The sequence below is a fragment of the Etheostoma spectabile genome, chromosome 12 (genome assembly GCF_008692095.1).
Source record: "Etheostoma spectabile isolate EspeVRDwgs_2016 chromosome 12, UIUC_Espe_1.0, whole genome shotgun sequence".
Lineage (NCBI taxonomy): Eukaryota > Metazoa > Chordata > Actinopteri > Perciformes > Percidae > Etheostoma > Etheostoma spectabile.
In genome coordinates this window covers 23,420,312-23,443,191 of record NC_045744.1, presented here as the reverse complement: position 1 = coordinate 23,443,191, position 22,880 = coordinate 23,420,312, and the positions used below count along the sequence as shown (strand labels likewise).

Here is a 22,880-nt window from a genome sequence, read left to right as displayed (position 1 = left end):
CTCACAAAGCAATTGACAACTTCCGATGATCTGCAAACTGATAACTTGATCTGGAGGATCCATGTGTAGCTGTAATAACTGTGAAGGATCATTGGGATCTTTAGGGTCTTTGAGTTTAGATGTTAAGTGACAAGGTGTGAAAGGGTGTGGCAACAACAGAAATAACACACCAACTTAATTTGCTGTGAGGAGGGTTTGAACCTGTGTGGGGAAACCCCATTGGATTTCGAGTCCAACGCCTTAACCACTCGGCCATCACAGCTGGAAAACAAGAACTTGATTTAAACTCCAAAGCCGAAAATTCCCTGAAATACTTTATTTCAGTGCATTCCAATAAGGACACCAATGAGCCCATCCCCCAAACGATTGACAACTTTTGATGATCTGCATTCTGATGCCCTTGATCTGGAGGATCCATGTCTAACTGTATCAACGGCGGACTGATGGGAGTCCCACATATTTAACCTCTAAAGGATTGTTGGCACCTTAGTTTAGCTTGAATGGGGTTTGTTAGTTACCCTGGCTGTCTTTTAACAAGGTGTGAATGGGTGTGGCATCAACAGAAATAACAAAAAAGGACAAGAAGAAGTCCATCTCACAAAGCAATTGACAACTTCCGATGATCTGCATACTTCATCTGGAGGATCCATGTGTAGCTGTAATAACTGTGAAGGATCATTGGGATCATTTTTGAGTTTAGATGTCAAGTGACAGGGTGTGAATGGGTGTGTTAACAACAGAAATAACGCACCAACTTAACTCGCTGTGAGCAGGGTTTGAACCTGCGTGGGGAAACCCCATTGGATTTCGAGTCCAACGCCTTAACCACTCGGCCATCACAGCTGGAAAACTAGATCTTGTTTCATACTCCAGAACTCAAAATCCATGACAAACTTCAGTGCCTTCCCAAAAGGACACCAAGGAGTCTATCTCACAAGTATAATTGACACATGATCTGGAGGATCAACAGTGGACTGATGGGAGTCCCAGTTATTTAACCCCTAAGGCACTGTTGGCACCTTATGGAACTTTCTTATAAGTTACTCTGGATGTCTTGTATTACTTTTTGCAACGATTGATTTGCTTGGTTATGCTTGGTGAGGGTAGTCCATCGTAGTCTTATTATTGGAAATCATTGTTTTCTAAGGCCATATCTGTAAGATTAAACACTTTAACAGAGTTCAAAGCAGCAAGTAGTAAAGAAAACACAATTAAATCTAAAATGTATTCATACATCTAGTACTATATTACAATTATCTGATAAGGCTGTTGATAGAGTAATTATTCTGAAAAGTTTCCATATTTCTTTGCCCTTGTGGAAAGACAGTCCTTAAACTGCTTGCCATTAATTACGCTTAGCAAATGAGCTTATCCACAGCTGTCAAACCACACACACACACACACACACACACACACACACACACACACACACACACACACACACACACACACACACACAGGACAGTGAGTCGGTGCTTTGCGCTTCCCCCCTGCCATGCCTAATTTCATTATTCTATTAAATAAGGTTCATTAACAGCGGCAGGATGGAGAAACTTCAATTCTAAGGTTTGATAAACACAAGCACCTTGGAATCTGAAGTAATCTTCCTGCTCTCATGTCTGCTCTGCTCTCTTGTTTCTATTCTCTGTTATACAGGAAGAATAAAAGAGTAAGTGAAGCACGAAATGCAGGTTTAAGCTGAAAGAATGTGAGCTTCTTCACTGTGTGCTGACACGACATTATTTTCACATCAAGAGAAAAATCCTGAGAAATAAAATCTTTAAACAGATAAAACACAAGTGTAAACTTGAGACTACCTTCACACTAGTTAGTCCATGTTAGTGCTCCTTTCGTGATCACCCTCAGTGTCTTTTCCCTTCACGACTCTATTTTTAGAGACGCTTCCTTTCGTCTCCTTGGACTCTTCTTCTCACTAATTAAGCCGATCTAGCGCTGCCTTTCGTGGCTACTTAACGACACTACACATTCACACTTTTTCTTTAAAGTGTTACCCTTCGTACAAATTGTTTTTGTTGCTTTCAATGATGTGGAGTCAAATTACTTTTATGTGTCCACGCTTTCTTGTCCATTACAGCTGATTCTGATTCTGGTTATTGTTGCATAAAGAACAGATAAAAATGGAAAAGTACAGTTGAATTCAACGTGGTTTTCTTTAGCTAAAATCGATCGGTCTTGAAATAAAATCCTTAGTCCTCTAAATCAAAGACAGGGTTGTGTAAAAATGAGGGCATATTCTGTTACACTCACATTTAAATCCCTGCTTTCAGGAAATAATAAACCCAATTGATTAATAGTTATAATAATTATACTAATAAAATAGTATTTTATAGCATATTCTGGTATGACACAACATCAATAAATTGCAAAAAATTCCAAATAGACAGAAACAATAATCCAACCCAACATTTTTGCTCCTTTTTATTTTCATTTGTAGTGGTGCAACATGACTGATATGATGTAAGCGCACTATTTGCTGAGCTGTGCTCATATATCATCCCTTTTTTTTTTTACTTACATATACACTACCGGTCAAAAGTTTGGGGTCTCTTAGAAATTTCCATTGCACTCCATTATAGACAGAATAGCAGCTGAGATCAGTTGCATTGTTTTTTTTAACCAGGGCAGCAGTTTTTAGATTACATTATGTGCTTACATAATTGCAAAAGGATTCTCCAGTGTTTTCTCAGTTAGTTTTTTAAAATAATATCAGATTAGTAAACAGAACGAGCCTTTGGAACATTGGATGAATGGGTGCTGATAATGGGTAATGTAGATATTGCATTAAAGATCACCCACCCACTCAGATCAGCTGCTATCCTGTCTATAAAGGAGTGGCATGGAAATTTGTAAGTGACCCCAAACTTTTGACCGGTAGTGTATATATATATATATATATATATATATATATATATTATATATATATATATATATATATACTGGAGCCCTTAATGTCACCTGCTGTGTTACACAACATCCGCTGCAATTTACTTTTCAAATTGCTGCACAGACCCTTTTTTTTATATTGAAGATTCGCGTGGGAAGAAGATTTCCGTTAGATTAAGCAAAGCAATTTGTCACGTTGCAACCTGGTTAACCTCTACTCAAACCAAGTGGAAAGTCAAACACTGCAATTCACAAATGAGTGTGTGAAGGTGCGAGGGGCTCAGCCAAGACAAACACAGTTATTGTCTTTTTTTCCTCTGCCAAAATAAATGGTCCCCGTCAGCTGTGATGGTGCAGGTCGTTAAAACACCTCCAACCTCCACCTTCAGAAGCTCCGGATTCACATCATTACAGTCGCATCCCATCTAGCAGCTCTCGCTCGTATCAGCCCACAGCTTAACGGCATCCCACGCCTAATATAATTGCGAGGTGCAAGGTTAATGCTCAATGGCTTCTTGTGCATTCCTCATTATGATAATTACTATTAGTTTGCATTGCAGTGGCCTCAAGAATCACTGTTTGGCCCACCCGAAAAAAGCAGTAAAGCAAGTAAAACTTATAGATTGTTTAATAACATTTAAATATTAATATCACTGGTTAACAGTTTCTGTGAGATTCATTTCAATGTGATGACGGCAATAACGGCTATTTTCACTGATTTCATCTGATTTATGTATTTAATAGCTTTGTGTTGCTTGCACTCTTTTGTAATACGAGAATAATTTTAAGCTTAATAAAAACAATGAATTATTTATCCCAAAACGCTGCAGAATGAGTCTGGAAACTTTCTCAAAGTGTCTTTAAGTGACTCATTGTTTTAATGTTTTTCTGTTAAATGATAAACTTGCAGGAGGGGACATGCATGTTTCACAACCAATAATAGAAATGCCCACTGCAGCCCATATCCTCTGTTTTTATGTCTGCATGTGGAGTATACTCTGCCCCACGTGCACTGCTGAACCAAAGCTGCATGTTGATTGGTGGCAGGGCTCCAGATGAATCTAACCAGGGATAGATGGGGCCCCTGGTCCAGGGGCCAACATGGATCAGCAGCTGAGCTATTATCGTGTTGGAGCTGGGGGGGTTTCCTTTAGCCAAATCCCAAAATTAAAAGATGGGGAGGATTGTTTGAGTGTGGAGGAGGAAGGAAAGGCCTGCACATAAAAGGAATGGAGACCAATGCTTCTAACGTTTTATCATCATTAATAAATGGTAAATAGTTAATTAAAGCTTTGGTGCGCAACTATTTTATATAATTCAACGTCCATTGCCAAATGAGTAGAAACAACGCTTCACAATAAAATAAATATCAACTTAAGTTTAATTCATCAATCCATTAATGTAACCCCAACGTTTTTCAAATCCTTACGTTAAATCAAGTAAATGACGTGTGTGTCTCCTGGTAAATGTATGTGAAAAGTCAGTCATTAACTAGGGATGGATGTCTCTCTGGTTTCTCTCCTCTCCCTTTAACATAAGCTCATGTTATCCTGAGAAGCCAAACGCTAGATTGTGCACACATGATTCTCCAAAACCCTTCAACATCCGACCGAAACCTCTTTTTTACATAACATCTATCTAAAGCAGGGGTCTTCAACAGGGGGTCCGCGACCCCTAGGGGGTCCGCGGAGGTACTGCATGGGGGTCGCGAAAGTTTTGGTTGATTAGACTTTTTTTTATATTCCCCCCCCCCCCCCCTGCAATTTTTTCCACTAATTGAAATGTCTTTAAATCCACATTAACATGAACTCAACACACTGTAGTAAACAGATAAATGGAGGCAGAAGATGTCTTTCAGTCATCAGTGCACACATGGCACTATAGGACCAGTTTAATATAAACACAATTTTATACAATATATATAATTAGGGGGTCCACGCTCCATCTCGCCATCAGTTTGGGGGTCCTTGGCTTAGAAAACGTTGAAGACCCCTGGTCTAAAGAATAACTGGAGCAAAGTGAAAAAAGACGTTGGTCAAGATGAAAACCAGCACATCTGAGTAGACGTTGTTATATGTGACAAAATGTCATTATGGAACAAAGAACCAAAAGGTTATTTCTTACCCACCTAACAGAAAAAAAAACTCAAGCACACCGAAAAAGGCGTTTTATTGTGAAACCCTCAAAGCATTTACCAAAATCCGTTGAAACCTAATGAAAAACGATTGTGCTCGATTTAAAAACCCTGTGTGCCGGGGTGAATAAGACAAAGCTGTAAGCCCCTGGACGCGTCCTGTCTGAAAGCCTCCGTCCTCATCACTGACACCTTTCAATGTGCCTTGTCTCTTTGTTTTCATTTACCTCCATTTAAGTGGGAACTCTAATGGCCCCCCCGGCTTCACCCGTTACGTTTCCACTATCGCCGTCAACGTGTTTACCTCCATTTCATAATTTAGTTTATGGTTGGGAGTGAATATAAAACCATACTGAATGCTGTGTAAGCGTTCAGAATCGTGAATTGGGCTCATTTCACAAACAAAAAAAAATGTCCAAGATGAGTTGTTTTTAGATATATGAACACATATAGTGAAATAATGCCTCTCTCTCTCTCTGTGTGATATGTATGATTCGGGGGAAAACCAACAATATGATCCTGTTTTTCAGGACAAGTCAACATGTTATCTACGCTCCTCCGGCCCATAAGACACTGGGACACTGGAGCATCATCAGCTGAGGACGCAGACAGTTTAAGTACGTATTTTTCCTCCTTGCACTTTAAAAATGTTTTGGTTTCTGCTAATAAAACTGATGTTTTCCATGTTCTGCTACCTCAGATGGATTAGTAAGATACCTCAGCAGCCAAGTAACAAGCAATCAATGTGGATTATGTTGAAATGATGTTGATTTTGGTGCAAACCATTTACCTAATTTCATTTATTTTTACTTTACAAAACCATATAGCGACGTCTGTCACTAACGATTAGATGGATTGCCATGAAATTTTGTACAAAAGTTCATGACCCTCAGATGATGAATCCTACTGACTTTGTTGATCACTTGACTGTTCCTCTAATAATAAAGTGAAACTAACACAAAGTCTAAAGTTAGTTTCTACCACTGAACATAAATTCAGACCTATTTGCGTTGTTAGGGGGTCTTTTAAATAAGAGAAAAATAAGTCTTAAATAAGAAATCCATGTCCCCAAAGCAATGGCCATAGGCGAGAAATGTAATTACTGACCTAGTGTGTGTATACACAAAACCACGGTAACCTGGTTACTTACAGTAAGTGCATGTAAACACACTTATTGTGTCCAATGCTTTGGTGTATCACCAGATTTCCGCAAATCGTGTGACATTCCCATCAGCCTCAGCTGTGCTTTGTGTTTTGCTGAAATGTTAGCATGCTACACGCTAAGCTAGGATGATGTTAGCATTTAGCTCACAAGTACAGTCTCACAGAGCAGCTGACATGGCTGTAGACTTGTTACTTACATGTAGGCCAATTGTTGGAATTTAAAATGTTATATGTGCTTAAACATTGTGTGTGATTTGCATTATACATTTAAGCTAAAAGGCAAAAGCATTATTTCAACATAAATGAAGACATGTTGGTCATGCATCAAGTTTGTTGTTCATGCATTAAGTTGTTTTGCAATACTTCTGTTCTAAAACATAAGATCTTCTGGTTCATTCTGTTGTAATCCAGCTCTCCTAAATATGCCAGAAGCAGATTTGATTGTTAGGGACGCTTCCTGAGTCTGGTTCCAGTCCCTCTTTTACAGCCCAACTGATCTTTTGCTCTGCAAGTCCTGAACTGAGGGTCGTAAACTTTCAGTCACATTCCAACTGAAAAGATAACGAATAAGCACACAGACACATCACTGTGACCTGGAGACCCCCCCCCCCCCCCCCCCCCTTTGGAAATGAGACTAGGACAAAGGAAGGGGAGAGCTGTGATAGCTTGATCCAGGTAACTTTGTCTCAGGATATCCTATGTAATAAAAAGGATTCACACATCAACATCTGAGATTCTGACTACTAGTTGACTAGTTGACCCTGAGAATGGAGCAGGATTTAGCTCCAACACTACTCACAAAACGCATTTGGGATTCTAACAAAAGAAACGTGTTTTGTTCACTGTCGTGATTTTGATCTGCCAACAGGTACAAGCAGTTTGGAGGTGAAAGAGAACAAAGATGATCAAAGCCAGGTGGACTGTGACCTACTACGGAAGTATTATCCGTCAACCTTTTGCACAACTTTCCCCAAACGTGGACCGAGAGCCCTGAAGAGGAAACAGCCACTGGCGGATGGGAAAGACCGGCTGCTCTACCAAAACCACGTGACCTGTAAGAGAGCAGCCTGGGCTGTCGCTCAGAAGAACGCGGTGGTCCAGCTGAATGAGCTCCGACCCGGTCTGCGGTACGAGATCACGTCAAAGACTGGCCCGCTGCATGCGCCGCTGTTTTCCGTGGGCGTGGAGGTAAACGGTTTCCACTTCGAGGGCAGAGGACCAACAAAAAAGCAGGCCAAGATGAGGGCTGCAGAGCTGGCTCTCCGCTCGTTCATCCAGTTCTCAAACGCCCCCCAGGCTCACGCCTCCATGGGGAACTTCACCAGCACTCCTGCGGATTTCACAGCGGATAAACTGGACATCCATGACTCACTCCTTAAAGAGTTTCAGCCATCGCTGTTTGAAAACTGGGATCTCCTGCACTGCAACACAGCACAAAACGAGGTTTTCTACAACATTTACAACCACAGACGACTCGTCCAACTCGCCCTGGACTTATTCTCGACCAATCCAAAAAGACGAGCCCTTAGCAGCTCACTTCTGGGGCGCCTCAGCCCAGCGGCGCTGCTCAATGAGCTGCGACCAGGACTCAGGTACACGTGCCTGACGGAGCGGGTTCACGGCAGGCACACGAGGAGATTTGTTATGGTGGTGCGAGCGGAGGGGAGGGTTTTTGAAGGGTGTGGCCACAGTAAAAGACTGGCCAAGGCTCAGGCGGCAGCAGCCGCCCTGCAGTCCCTTTACAACGTAACTCTGGGACCGGGGAGGAAGGTTCTGGGCCTCCACGGCAGCAGAGCCAAGCATCAGCTACCTCAGGTGAGCAGGTCCCTTTACTGCACCACAGTAATTGAGATTTGAAGATGTCTTTTTTTTCAGCAGCAAAAAGTGGACGGGACATTTGCCAAATTTGAAAGAACTGTGTCAAGTGTCTGATCAGTTTGGTTGTTATTAGTTATTTGATGCTACAAAAATGGGGAGAAACATTGGTTGGCCCTGTGTGGGCAACTGTGGCTCCACCCCCCAAATCACTACTGCGTAGACATAATATTTGGGGGTGTCACGATTTTCATTCAAAATTGATCAAAATGAGCTTTCAATGCCTTAGACTTAGACTTCTCTTTATTAATCCTTTTTGGATGACTCCCATAAATATAAAGATATAAAGATAGCAGTATTACTGTAAGGAATTTGAAATTTCCAGCATCTGCTTTTAGCAAGAAGAATAGAGTAAAGAGAGAAAAATAGGAAGACAGTATAAAGATAACAGTAATAACATAATCTAATAACAGTAATAATAATAATAATAACAATGAAAATAAAATAAAAACCTTTGGCTATAATAAAAAGACTCTTACCATAAATTATCATAAAGCATCAGTGTTGAGTCAAGTGTTAAAGTGTCCAGGTATTTATGTGAGTCCAGGTTTGTGTGTGTGTGTGTGTGTGTGTGTGTGTGTCTTGTCCTCTCTGCTCTATTTCCTCCTGCCCCCAAGTGAGGAGTTGTTGGACGACAGTGTTGCTCTCCGGCCAATCACGTGCAGCTAACCACACAGCGTACACTTACTTCTGTAAACAATCAACCAACAATAAAGCGAGCAGCTTCAACGGGACTTTACCGTGCATTCAGGTTCACCTCTTAAACTCATGGTGCATTCATGCGTACCTCGTACACTCTGAGAAAATCAAATCGTGTCGAACTTAACAAAACGCGTACAGAAAAAACTATATTATAAACTGTATTGTATAATATGTAGAGAAATGTACAGAGCGTATAGTATAGAGAGAGTAGACCGACTCTCTGCCCTTCATCTCGTTAAAGACAGATTTCTCTCACTTGGAAACATCAGTGGTGACACTGAATTGGCCCTTCATCTCTTCAGCAATCACCCGTCTTCTAAATGGTCTGGATAAATGGGTCTGAGGTGCGCCGTGTGATACCAAATGGAGTGTGCCTTACATCAGCATGGCCATCATGTCCTGAGGCCTGAGAGCTGGATGGTGTCCTGTATGCATCGTCTGCAGCATCTAAACAATTCCATTATGTCCCTGAGCCTCGGAGAATCGTCCTTGACGTCTTTTTGCTGTCATGCTTAATGAATAAAGGAGATTTGTCTCCTGAGTCAGCTTCGCTCAGCTGAAGATAACCAACCAAATATGCAAAGGAAAATGGAGTTGTTAGACGGACATGTAGATATTTTATTAAACCCCGGGGAGATTTAAAGAGAGACGGGAGGATGCAATGGTACATTGTGGAGGAAAATGATGAAAAAAAACCCCTTTATATGCTCTAAATTTGAACAAAAGTATTAGGCAAAAATGTAACAATTATCAAAAGCTTCCCCTCCTCCTCTTTGTGTAGCAGATGATTTATTTTTGCAGCTTTTCCAACTGCTCATTTAGCATCATCTCCCATTCAATGTGAACTGTCTGTCAGGCGCCATGACGCATTAATGAACATTATTACAGCACATTAGGGACGAAGGAGGAGAGGCAGCGGACCGAGGAGACGGCGGTGCAGCGGGAAGGCGGTGTGAAGAGCATAGTAATCTGACAGATAATTGTTTAACACACTCATTACACACGACCTTGTGCCACTGTCAGCCAGAAAATGTTGAGCCAGAGAATTTCGCTTTTGCCGACGAAATAAAACACCTGCTTTTACAAAATGAGGCGAGACATTTAAAAAAAAAAAAAAAAAAAAAAGATAGTTATAGACACCGAGGTCGGGTCTTGGTAATATTTTTGGGAGTTTGGGGCGGTTAAAAACATGAAGAGTTTCAATGTTACACATATGTTGGACCTCCTCATAAAGGTGGGAGTGTGCCACATCTCATAACCATTTATCTGGACTCAGTTCAGACTGTCAAATATATATTTTATCTGCTTTTTCTCCAAACCTAAGGACAGAGACCGATGAACTGAGCAGCCTTTTTAAGTTATTCAAGTATTCAGCCGACGAGTTCAGAGCATTTAGCACAATCAATATCTGTGACATGCAACTTTCCAGCTGTGATGGCCGAGTGGTTAAGGCGTTGGACTCGAAATCCAATGGGGTTTCCCCTCGCAGGTTCAAACCCTGCTCACAGCGACTTCTATCATCAACGACACCCAAAAAATGGCTCTGATTTGGAAATCCCAATGTCTGTAGGAGGCCCTTAATTTATAATTGGATGTTCTTTCAAACTCACATGATAATTCAACACAGAAATAAAATATAGACACTCACCTAAAAAGATTATTAGGAACACCTGTTCAATTTCTCATTAACGCAATTATCTAATCAACCAATCACATGACCGTTGCTTCAATGCATTTAGGGGAAGACAATCTCCTGAACTCCAAACTGAATGTCAGAATGGGAAAGAAAGGTATTTTGAGCGTGGCGTGGTTGTCGGTGCCAGACGGGCCGGTCTGAGTAATTCACAATCTGCTCAGTTACCGGGATTTTCACGCACAACCGTTTCTAGGGTTTTTAAAGAACGGTGTGAAAACGGAAAAACATCCAGTATGCGGCCGTCCTGTGGGCGGGAAATGCCTTGTTGATGCTAGAGGTCAGCGGAGAACGGGCCGACCGATTCAAGCCGATAGAAGAGCAACTTCGACTCAGCAGTTGTTACAAGTACACGTGGATCGAAGGGCATTAGTATGCTATTAATCTTTTCAGATTCCCAGTGTAATTCAACAGCTAGCTACTCAGCTGTGATGGCCGAGTGGTTAAGGCGTTGGACCTGAAATCCAACGGGGTTTCCCCATGCAGGTTCAAACCCTGCTCACAGCAATTTCTATCATTTAAAAACTACTCAACTTTAAGCATCTTCAGTTGCTTGAAGCCAAAAATGTGCATATACCATTCCCACACAAAGAAAGAAACAGAAAAATGTGGTCCCCTATGGTTTGCCTCTGACCGCATGCACACTTTGGAGACAAAATGTGATTTGGTGAGGCAGATGGTGAGGCGGTGAATAAGAGTCAGACTGCAGACAGTACAGTTACTCGTAATATTTTCCTATATTGGTGCCTCACACACACGTTTCCTCACGCCATATCATCCACGTTATCACATAAAGATTACATCCAGCAGTGTTATTTGCGCTTGTACTGACTGATAATTGTTCCATAAACACCTCAAACTCACATCTCAACTAAAAAAAAACGTCTCAATGTTTAATCGGCTCTGTCTCACCGTCACATTTTCCGCTATGGAGCGCAGGAGGAGGACGTGGCCCGACTGCATCAAATACACAACTATTAGATAACAACAGAATACAGTGTAGCCTAAATAACTAAATGTCTACCTTTAATAGTGTACCACACACAACGAGACAACCACTTTCTGCTGCCGCAAGATAGCAATGTGCCAAGAATTCACCTGAACACACCACGATGTAAGACCAGCACGCCCATGGGTGCAAAGATGGCCGCAGATGCATTTGCTATGTAAACGACGTGAGCGCGGGATGGGAAATTAACAAATGCATCAGTCTTAAAATAGCAAAGACACTTGGGTCGGATGCAAGAGGGGGCCCCAAGTCTGTAAAGCAGCCTACAGCATGAGAAGGGCTTTTAAGACTTTTATAAGCAGTATATAAATGCCGTCCATATAATTTTATATTATCTTGTCCTCCTCTTATTAATTCTCCACACTTGTTTGTGTCTTTAGTCTCCTCTTGGCACTTCGGTGAACCTGAATCTGCATTGTAGCAACTGTAGTGTAACTACGCCAAAAAAAAGAATGACAGCCCAAAAATATAATTAGACATATTTTGACAAGCAGGACTATGACAGCTCCTCCTCTGCAGACTGGGGGAGTTCAGAGGGAGAAAACTCTCGGCCATCGCTGACAGACTGTCGGAGACTTCCTATCGTGGTCCAGGCGAGTGTCACAGCTGCTGGTGCCTCCCTGCAGACAAAGATTTCCCTTTGTTGTTTGTTTTTAGTAGCTGTTGTCTGGAGAAAAGTATAACGCAGAAGTCCCAATGTCCTCGGGTTTAAATATAGGTTTAGCAGACTGTGGCACGCCGATTCTCCAGACAACTTTTTATGTACATTGTAGAAAAAAAAGGGCTGTCAATCAGTTGAAACATTAAATCACAATTAATCGCAAATTAAGTGCAATTTTAATTTAAAAGTGCAATTTTTCATCTGCTCTAAATTAACTTTAAAAGGGATATTTGTTAGTTTTTTAATGCTGAAATGGTATTTGAAACTCAACGTACTCCAGTGCAGCAACCACTTTTTAGTAGATAGAGCTAACTACCATGGCAAAATAAAGAATAAAAGAAGTAAGACAGACAATAACCAACCATATTCAGCATATTAACAAATAATCCTGAATAAGCGTATGTGAAATTAAGATAAGGGGTGAAATTGAGACGTTCAGTATGCACCTTTCCACTCTTTAAACACTGTCTTCTCCATTTCTTCTTCTGCAGTTCTTTGCAGAGTCCATTTTCCACCTGGTGAGAGAGAAATACTCCGAGCTGACAGACGGTTTCTCTACCGCCTCACAAGCCCGCCACAAGGTCCTGGCAGGGATCGTGATGACCAGGGGTGAGTGATGGAGACACAGAGGTCAAAACTCGGATGTCACAGGATTAGGTTGAGGGGGGGGGGGGGATTTTGTTGTCAGGATCAGCCTGATAAATTAATGATTATGTCGCTTGGTAATTTCTGGGATGTGTTAATGTTATTGGTCAATTGCTATCGCCAAACCCAACCAGACTACATATAAATAAACAGTATTTTTTTTTTAATCATTGTCAAACATTCAAAGTCAAAGAACAAATTAAATGTCAAAAATCAGTCAAAAAGCCGTCTCGGTTTGTATTTCCACTGTTCCGCCAATCACCGCTCCGGTTTGCTTTAAATAAACCCTCAATTCATAATTTACATGTCGAAATATGATGGCTCTGTACACGCTAAAAGTATTTTTTATTTTGATGGAGTTTGGTGATCTCAGGGAAGAGTCCAAATGAAGAGCTCCCAGGGGGGAATAAACTGATCTCAGGGAAGAGTCCAAATGAAGAGCTCCCAGGGGGGAATAAACTGATCTCAGGGAAGAGTCCAAATGAAGAGCTCCCAGGGGGGAATAAACTGATCTCAGGGAAGAGTCCAAATGAAGAGCTCCCAGGGGGGAATAAACTGATCTCAGGGAAGAGTCCAAATGAAGAGCTCCCAGGGGGGAATAAACTGATCTCAGGGAAGAGTCCAAATGAAGAGCTCCCGGGGGGGAATAAACTGATCTCAGGAAGAGTCCAAATGAAGAGCTCCCGGGGGGGATAAACTGATCTCAGGGAAGAGTCCAAATGAAGAGCTCCCAGGGGGGAATAAACTGATCTCAGGGAAGAGTCCAAATGAAGACCTCCCAGGGGGAAATAAACTGATCTCAGGGAAGAGTCCAAATGAAGAGCTCCCAGGGGGGAATAAACTGATTCTTCCGCTTTGTGTCGTGCTTTTAAACTTTTTTAAACGATTTATGAAGACTACGGTTAACGAAGGGGAGGACCGTCTTCATTTCCTCTGTTTCTGTTCCAGGATTTGACCTCAGATCAGCGCAGGTTGTGTCTCTGGCCACGGGGACCAAGTGTCTGGACTCCGACAACGTGAGGGACCACGGCGGGACGCTCAGAGACTGTCACGCTGAAGTCCTGAGCCGGAGGGCGCTGGTTCGATTCCTGTATGCTCAGCTGGAGCTGCTGCTCCGGTAAGATCCGCAGTCGAGAATTTTCCTTCAGGGTAATTAAAAAGCTTTGACCCTCGTGTGGTCTTCCCTTTGACCATGGAAAACATTTTTCCCCTCATCTCCATGTTTTTGTTTCTTTTTACAACGTTTTTTGATGAAGTTTTTGTATTTTTTAATTTTTTTTTCATAGATTTTGCCATTTTTTCCAACATTTTTAACCGTATTTCGACTTCCTTTATATCAGATATTTTAAAAAAAACTTTGAAAACGGGTCAAATTTGACCCGAAGACAACATGAGGGTTGATTTAGAGCGAAAGGCTGCCATAGTTTCGTCCACACTTTTCTAAATCTTTAACTTCCCTCTGTGAACCTCAGCTCCGAGCACATTGCGAGCAGATTAGCTGAGTTAGATTAATTTCCACTTTCTCTAAATTTAATTTAAACCACAACAATTTACAGTGATGTCACCGAAAACGAAATGGGGGTCCCAATGCCTACAGTGAACTTCAAGGGTAGATTATTAAACACAAGCTGACATTTATTATTAACTAATTATTAAAAAGGCACAGTTTCACACCGTTTCATACCGTGTCTTGTGTTGGTCTTGCTCCTTTCCCCCTGACTCTGTCTTATGTTGAACTTATCTGTGTCTTTTCCTCTTTGAAGTGATCCAGCAGCCAGCGAGGAACAGTCGATCTTCGTACCAAACCCAGGCGGCGGGGGCGTCCGGCTGCAGGACGGCGTCCTCTTCCACATGTACGTCAGCTCGTCGCCGTGCGGAGACGCTCGACTCAACTGTCCCTACGAGACCACAGCTGCATGTGAGACCCAGTCAGACGATGGGGATGATAAATGACACTGACTCATGTGGTTTTGTCTCTGTCAAATATGTCGAGAAATCTAACATTTCTGCTTCTGTACCTTATCTAGATGCGCATTAGCACCGTCAGTTTTTTTTTATATTATTACCAATTCGTTCTTCGTTGTGGACACATTTAGCTTCAATAATCTATTTGTTCTGCAGATAATTATATTCTGTTCTTAGCTGCTGCACAAACCACTAACCTGACAGTGTCATTATTTCTTCAAAGGATAAATCCATCATGAAACACTTCAGCCCTGTGAAAACATGAATTAATAAAAAAAGAAAAAAAGCAGCACTTCTAGCTTAATTTCCTCGTCTTGTAGATCACTGAGCAAAATACCATCCACGCCAACATGTTGTCAGCAGTTCCTTTAACTAAAGAGTTAAAAAACATAAAAGACACCTGGGGGGGGGAATCCATCTTCTCGGCAGAAGAAGAGTCAGGAAATGATACAGCTACAGGACAGTTTTTGGTATGAATAAGAGGAGCTTTGTAAAAATAACATTCACAACTATAGACTGTATATTAATGGATTGCACACGTGTGACGTCACCCATGGGTTTGTGGAGATCTGCTCTGAGTTGTTGAGTTTGCCGTTACGGGCAAACTATTATCTGACTATTTTAGAGGAGAGGGAGGAGTGAGGGAGGAGCCCTTACACATTACACACTTTCACTGGCAATCACATCATAGCCACGCCCTAAAACAGCCCCTGCTTTTTTGCTGATTTTAAAATCAATGAGACCATAAATAAAAAAACTCAACATCATTCTGTGTTGCAGAAGACTTAAAACTAATGATTGAGACCATAAACTCATTATGAAAATGTTGACTGAGGTGGTAAATCTGAGGTTACAAATCAATCAAGTGAGAAATGGGTCACTTTCTCAGATTCTACAGAAACCGACCTCCTTTTGCAACTGATACGTCTCCCCCTGCTGGAGACCAGATAGAAAGCAGGTTTAAGGAGTCTCCCCCTGCTGGAGACCAGATAGAAAGCAGGTTTAAGGAGTCTCCCCCTGCTGGAGACCAGATAGAAAGCAGGTTTAAGGAGTCTCCCCCTGCTGGAGATCAGATAGAAAGCAGGTTTACGGAGTCTCCCCCTGCTGGAGATCATATAGAAAGCAGGTTTAAGGAGTCTCCCCCTGCTGGAGACCAGATAGAAAGCAGGTTTAAGGAGTCTCCCCCTGCTGGAGACCAGATAGAAAGCAGCTTTAAGGAGTCTCCCCCTGCTGGAGATCAGATAGAAAGCAGGTTTAAGGAGTCTCCCCCTGCTGGAGACCAGATAGAAAGCAGGTTTAAGGAGTCTCCCCCTGCTGGAGATCAGATAGAAAGCAGGTTTAAGGAGTCTCCCCCTGCTGGAGATCAGATAGAAAGCAGGTTTAAGGAGTCTCCCCCTGCAGGAGATCAGATAGAAAGCAGCTTTAAGGAGTCTCCCCCTGCTGGAGATCAGATAGAAAGCAGGTTTAAGGAGTCTCCCACTGCTGGAGACCAGATAGAAAGCAGGTTTAAGGAGTCCCCCCCTGCTGGAGATCAGATAGAAAGCAGCTTTAAGGAGTCTCCCCCTGCTGGAGATCATATAGAAAGCAGCTTTAAGGAGTCTCCCCCTGCTGGAGACCAGATAGAAAGCAGGTTTACGGAGTCTCCCCCTGCTGGAGATCATATAGAAAGCAGGTTTAAGGAGTCTCCCCCTGCTGGAGACCAGATAGAAAGCAGGTTTAAGGAGTCTCCCCCTGCTGGAGATCAGATAGAAAGCAGGTTTAAGGAGTCTCCCACTGCTGGAGACCAGATAGAAAGCAGGTTTAAGGAGTCCCCCCGTGCTGGAGATCAGATAGAAAGCAGCTTTAAGGAGTCTCCCCCTGCTGGAGATCATATAGAAAGCAGCTTTAAGGAGTCTCCCCCTGCTGGAGACCAGATAGAAAGCAGGTTTACGGAGTCTCCCCCTGCTGGAGATCATATAGAAAGCAGGTTTAAGGAGTCTCCCCCTGCTGGAGACCAGATAGAAAGCAGGTTTACAGAGTCTCCCCCTGCTGGAGATCAGATAGAAAGCAGGTTTAAGGAGTCTCCCACTGCTGGAGACCAGATAGAAAGCAGGTTTAAGGAGTCCCCCCCTGCTGGAGACCAGATAGAAAGCAGGTTTACGGAGTCTCCCCCTGCTGGAGATCAGATAGAAAGCAGGTTTAAGGAGTCTCCTCCTGCTGGAGATCAGATAGAAAGCAGGTTTAAGGAGTCTCCCCCTGCTGGAGATCAGATAGAAAGCAGGTTTAAGGAGTCTCCTCCTGCTGGAGATCAGATAGAAAGCAGGTTTAAGGAGTCTCCCCCTGCTGGAGATCAGATATAAAGCAGGTTTAAGGAGTCCCCCCTGCTGGAGATCAGATATAAAGCAGGTTTAAGGAGTCTCCTCCTGCTGGAGATCAGATAGAAAGCAGGTTTAAGGAGTCTCCCCCTGCTGGAGATCAGATAGAAAGCAGGTTTAAGGAGTCTCCTCCTGCTGGAGATCAGATAGAAAGCAGGTTTAAGGAGTCCCCCCCTGCTGGAGACCAGTGATGCCTCACGTCTAGTTCTCTGCAGTCTCCCGCCTGCTGTCAGCCACTGAGTCTCCATCTTCTGTTACTTCTGATGTCAGATCCCAGCAGGAGGTTCCACTGTCACCTCAGGGTGAAGGTGGACGGAGGCGAGGGGACGTTGCCCATCACAGCGCCAACGGCCAATATGAACTGGACCGGTGTACCTCAGGGCAAACGTCCCGTCACCATGTCCTGCACTGACAAGATGGCAAAGTGAGTTTATAATCCGGCCTGGAAGGGGTGGTCTAATATTTAATAAAATACTGTATAATGTTGGAACTTCAGATGATAGTGTAATAAAATGTGCATGTATTAGTTACAAAAAAGATGTAATACTTTTTATTTGACAGAATAATTTCAGTTACAACTTGTGTCTTGTTTTTGTAGTTTTATAATTTACACAAATTATGACCGATAGAAACTGTGTTGATAACATCATCACAGATTATAACTGACTTTAACCTTGACATACCATACTTACTGTACAGTTTTCTTGTGCTATGAGGGATCATTGCCGACATTTTAGATACAATCATTTAAAGTTTCACCTCCGAAGGGGAACCCAGATTTATTCACTCAGTTCCTACAGCAGAGAAACAGCTTGATGGGTCTAGACAGTCCAACACTGATGAGCTGGGAGTGAAAATCTCAGCCGAAAAGCTGTCAAACCGCCGTCATACTGCATCTCGGTTTTTAAAAAGCGCTTGTCTCGACAGGTGGAGCGTCGTGGGCCTCCAGGGGGCCCTCCTGTCTCACCTGGTGGAGCCGGTTTACCTGCACAGCCTGACGGTGGGGACGCTCCACCACACGGGTCACCTGGGCCGGGCCATGGCACGGCGCCTCGCGCCCGTAAAGAACCTGCCGTTCCCGTACCGACGACAGCGACTGCTGCTCGGCTGTAGGTCCACAAGTTTTACACGTCAAGTATTAACGCTCCTTTGTTCAATTTAATTCACTCAGACTATCACCTCACAGAAAGTTTCCGCTTCATTTGAGAGGAATAAAAGAAAGAATTGCGATTTCAAATTCAAAATGTACATTTTTCCTGTACTACTACGTGAGACTCTACTTAGGCAGTGTGGTACTTTAATAATTTCATAATAATGTATACTCTTTATTGAGTGTAAATTACAATTTACACTTATTTACACTTTACAACAGAGTGTAAATTACATTTTACTCTCTGTTGTTATTACACACTTCACACAGGCCTGAAATACACACACACACACACACACATGCTCAGGTCCCATGTATGCACCGATGGAGAGATGTCAGAGTGAGTGGGCTGCTAGTGCCGGACCAGCACCCTGAGCGGCTGAGGGGGGGGTTCAGTGCCTTGCTCAAGAGCACCTTGGCAGTGCCCAGGAAATGAACTGGCATCTCTCCAGCTACCAGTCCACACTCTGTACTTTGGCCCGAATGGGGACCTGAACCCACAACCCTCAGGTTCCCAACACCAACTCCCTACCGACTGAGCTACCTTGATGCAAACATGCTATCAAGCTCACATAATGTTTAGCATGTTTATCATCTAGCATGATTTAGCATGCTAACATTAATACAGCTGAGGCTGATGGTAATGTCATTAGTTCTGCAGGTATTTGGTTGTAAACCAAAACATTTTGACCTGATGACACGAGATGAAAAGCCAGAGGATCACCAAACATCTTCCAATTCATTCCGAGGGGAACACGAATGTGTGAAATTTCCTGGCAAACCACCCAACGTTTGTCACGGTATCTGTTCTCACCCTTTACCTTTTCTCTCTGCACAGGTCTGAGCAGCAGCACGGAGGTTCGGCCGACGGGGCGGGCGCCGAACGTCAGCGTGAACTGGAGCCGTGGTGACGGAGGCCTGGAGGAGATCAGCACCTCCACTGGGAGGAGGACGGACTCAGGGACGCCGTCACGGCTCTGCAAGCGCTCCATGTTCGCACGCTGGCTGAGGCTGCAGCAGCAGGTGGGTCCGAGACCCTGAATCTCCTCGGGGGGGGGGGTTGGCAGAGAAGTGGTTGATTTACTTAACCCTCATGCTGTCCCAGGGCGAAATTAACCCGTTTTCAGTTAAAACCACCAAAAATGGGCCGTCGGAATAAGCGCTAAAAAAGAAAATGTTGAAAAAATTAAAAAACTTTGGGGGAAAAAAAAACACCAAAAACATTGAAAAGGTGACAAAAATGTTGGGGGGGGAAAAACGATAATGATGATGATGATGTTAAAAAAAAGTGACCAAATATCTCAATCATTAGTTTTCTTCATGGTTGACAGGAAGACAACACAAGGGTTAAAGTTGCTGTACGTAGGCTTGCGAAAATCCAGGACCAGAACATCTGAACATCGACAACTTCCCGGTCCTTCCCGCCGTTCAGCTTAAGCCCAAAATGGTCCCCTAAGCCCCTCCCCACACAAGGGAGAATGAATGCGTTTGCCCCCCCCCCCCCTCGTCGGCCCTAATTGTTGAATCTGACCAGTGAGTGTTGTTTTTGCAAATTGCACCACAAGCTGAAGCTGCTGCCAGAAGAGCTGTTTTTTTTTTTTTTTTTTTTTTTTAATGACCTGCTTCATGTAGTTCTACTCAAACATAGGGTCAGTTTTAGCAAATATGACAGAACGTTGTGTTACTGCACCTTTAAATAAGGTTTGCAGGACTTTACTTGTGGTGCATAATTTTCACATTGGGGTACTTTTTATTTAAGTTCTTCTTCCGCCACAGTCAAACTGAAAGAAACAGTGGATATTATTGCGAAACTGCAAAATACCCATAAATCTCACTTTTTTTTAATTAGTGTAAGTCGACTATTTCGTTACCTTTACCTACATTACTTTTAACTGTGTAAATACTGTGCATGTCCACACTCCTTATATTACTTTATATTTCTACTCTGATATTTATATACGTTGTGCAACTGTAACACATAACTTCCCTTCTGGGATCAATAATGTATTTCTGGATGCATGTTTCTGTCTTACTTTCTCAGTTTAAAGCTGCAGACACCACTCCAGGGACATATTCTGCTTCCAAGATGGCTGCCAGACGATACCAAAGGGCGATGCAGCAGTTTACCGGCGCTCTGCAGGGTGGGGGGCTGGGGTCGTGGCTCAGAAAACCTCCAGAACTTGGTCACTTCAACGTCAGTGTGTGACAAAACTGTTGAAAGCTGAATGTAGAGAGTGACGTTTATGTACGTTTGTTCATTGAGTGAACGAGGAACCAAGAATGTGACACTAGATAGAAGAGAAAGCTGGTAACTTTATCTTTATTCATCTCACGTGAGACATGATTAACTAGCTAGCCACTTAGCTTGCTAGCTAGCTCACTGGAGTAACTTTGAAGATATTTTCTGTGAGTGTAACTAAGCAATATACAGTGTTTGGGCGAAATTTAACTAAATCGCAATAGGGTCCTCACAAGAACTAAAACCCCATGTTGGTCCTCACAAAGCAGATTTTTCTCCCCTTCACAACTTATTTGTGTTTGTTTACTTCCAGAAAATGTGTGTTCTGTTGTTTCAGTAACGTAACTAAGATTTTTAGGCCTTTATTGACAGGACAGCTGAAGACATGAGAGAGAGAGTGTGTGGGGGGGGGGGATGATATGCAGCAAAGGGCTACCGGTCGCCCTCAGTAATGTAACTTTGATGTAACTATGTCTCACCTGTTCAGTTATGTCAACGGTTCTCACCCTTCATGTTTTTTAAACTGTGTTGGGTAGTGCCAGAGTGCATATGAGGCTCCGGAGTGAAGGCATGCCGCCCCCTAGAGGAATATTGTGTGCATTACAAGATGGAGAGTCCAGTTTTTCTTTTTTGTGTGTTTCCCTTTATTTCCTGCCCTCTAGATTTATTCCATTTATCTCTTTAAATTATCAGTGTAATTACAAACACCCGAAAGGCTTTTAGTTCTCTGAAGACTAAATTCCCGCGTTGTTAGCCTCTTGTTTATTTATAGTTTTCTAAAAAGGTAAAGGAATGTAAAAAGAGTACTTCTACTGAAAGGTGTGGATGTGTGGAACGGTATGTAAACTTTTATTATTTAGGAATGCAGAATGTGTGTAGTCTATATTGGTCAGTACTATTTTTTATCACTGGGAATAAATGATCCTATTTGTGTTCTTGTTTCTTTCACTTCAGACTCAAAGCTCCGAATCTGTTATGTAAAAAATGGTCATTTACAAGATTGCGTCACACTGTTTAAAAAACACTTTATATAATTGATAAGATGAGGCAGACTACCCAATGTCAGAGGGGTATGCAGCATCAATTTGGGCACTCCCCCCCCCCCCCCCCCCCCCTCAAGACATCATCATGTATGGGCTTTAAATAAGTTTTTTTTAATCCTTGTGTAGTCCTCAGGTCAAATAGACCCGTTTCAAAGTGTTTTGTATCAGGAATATGGATTTCTTTCAATCAAATTGCCCAAAAATAACATTGATGACTCGGGTAATTTTAATGTGTACTTCCATTGAATTGTTTGGGTGTTTAATTTAATCTTATAGCATTTTTTTTTTTTTTTTAAATGGCTTCAAACCAGTATCCGGACTAAACTTTGACATCTACCCACCTGAGATCCACTCAACATCCTCTGATATTAACTATTAGTCAAAATAATTCATCATTTCCGCCTTTTTAACTAAAAACGTGTGTTTGTTGACCACGAATTCCAAGAATAAATGTAAAAACCTATCATTAAACCAGCTCAGGGTTTTTTTTTTTTTTTTTGTTTTTTTTTTTAAAGCACAAAAAGCTGGAAAAAGTGACAAATAAAACAAATGAAAGCGACAAAAACATCGGAAAAGCGCAAACAAAAATTTCATTTTCAATTTTGACCTGGAAGGACAAGTTCATGGATAATGGAAGACAACACGAGGGTTAAGTATATCAGCCACTTCAGACCTACCATAATTAAATGGTATCTATCTACAGTATCTATCTACAGTATCTATCTATCCATCCATCCATCCATCCATCCATCCATCCATCCATCCTTGAATGGTCTAACTAGTAGAATTCCTACTTGATGCCATCGCCGACCTCCACTAAAACATATTGTTAAATAAACATGTACTAGATTTTCCATTTGAGTTTTTTTCCATTTTAATATTAGGAAAAGGATCTGTTGTTATCAAGTGTCTCCTCCTACACTTCCACCTGACGTGAGACCTTCCTGATGCCTTCACCTGTCTCTCCTGATCCACCATCCTCACACCTGAATAAAAAAAATGAACTCACTGTTCATTACAGCAGCCTGAAAATTAAACTGTTAAATCAGCCTAGTGATGGCATCAGATAAGATAAACTATTATGCAGTAAGGTTGTGCTGCTAACCCACTTTTTGCGCCACTGAGCTCACACACACTACGTGTGATTTGTGTGTAAACACAAGCGCAAGACATGATGACATCCCCAGTTCAGACAATGGAAGTTACTGGATGTCTACTTATGTCCAAAATGTAGATAATTTAAAATAATGTCCTAATAGTATTGTGACAAACCTATTTGAAAGAAAGGAGTTGCTTTTAAAAGAAACCTGTTAGAGTTACAATGCTGATTTTAAAAAGAGTT

At 42.3% G+C, this 22,880-nt stretch overlaps 1 protein-coding gene and 4 non-coding genes across 6 annotated transcripts in view; 3 read left to right on the top strand and 2 right to left on the bottom strand.

Annotated features, from left to right (window-relative positions):
* Positions 1-20,481, top strand: part of LOC116698873 (double-stranded RNA-specific editase B2) — a 36,519-nt gene extending 16,038 nt beyond the window's left edge. Inside the window, exons 2-10 of one of the 2 annotated variants that reach the window (XM_032531097.1) lie at positions 5,569-5,655; positions 7,071-8,017; positions 12,634-12,751; positions 13,736-13,904; positions 14,551-14,705; positions 17,377-17,530; positions 18,034-18,215; positions 19,095-19,279; positions 20,298-20,481. In XM_032531097.1, coding sequence (XP_032386988.1) covers positions 5,569-5,655; positions 7,071-8,017; positions 12,634-12,751; positions 13,736-13,904; positions 14,551-14,705; positions 17,377-17,530; positions 18,034-18,215; positions 19,095-19,279; positions 20,298-20,462 — 2,162 coding nt within the window. In that variant the 3' untranslated portion in view covers positions 20,463-20,481. Of the gene's footprint in view, positions 1-5,568; positions 5,656-7,070; positions 8,018-12,633; positions 12,752-13,735; positions 13,905-14,550; positions 14,706-17,376; positions 17,531-18,033; positions 18,216-19,094; positions 19,280-20,291 lie in introns of both variants that reach the window. The other variant, XM_032531096.1, reaches the window with a different exon arrangement.
* On the bottom strand, positions 181-262 carry trnas-cga (transfer RNA serine (anticodon CGA)). The gene has a single exon. It is a non-coding gene; the product is annotated as a tRNA-Ser (tRNA).
* Positions 762-843, bottom strand: trnas-cga (transfer RNA serine (anticodon CGA)). The gene has a single exon. It is a non-coding gene; the product is annotated as a tRNA-Ser (tRNA).
* On the top strand, positions 10,208-10,289 carry trnas-cga (transfer RNA serine (anticodon CGA)). Its single transcript has one exon. It is a non-coding gene; the product is annotated as a tRNA-Ser (tRNA).
* trnas-uga (transfer RNA serine (anticodon UGA)) lies at positions 10,898-10,979 on the top strand. The gene has a single exon. It is a non-coding gene; the product is annotated as a tRNA-Ser (tRNA).
* Positions 20,482-22,880: the final 2,399 nt, after the last annotated feature.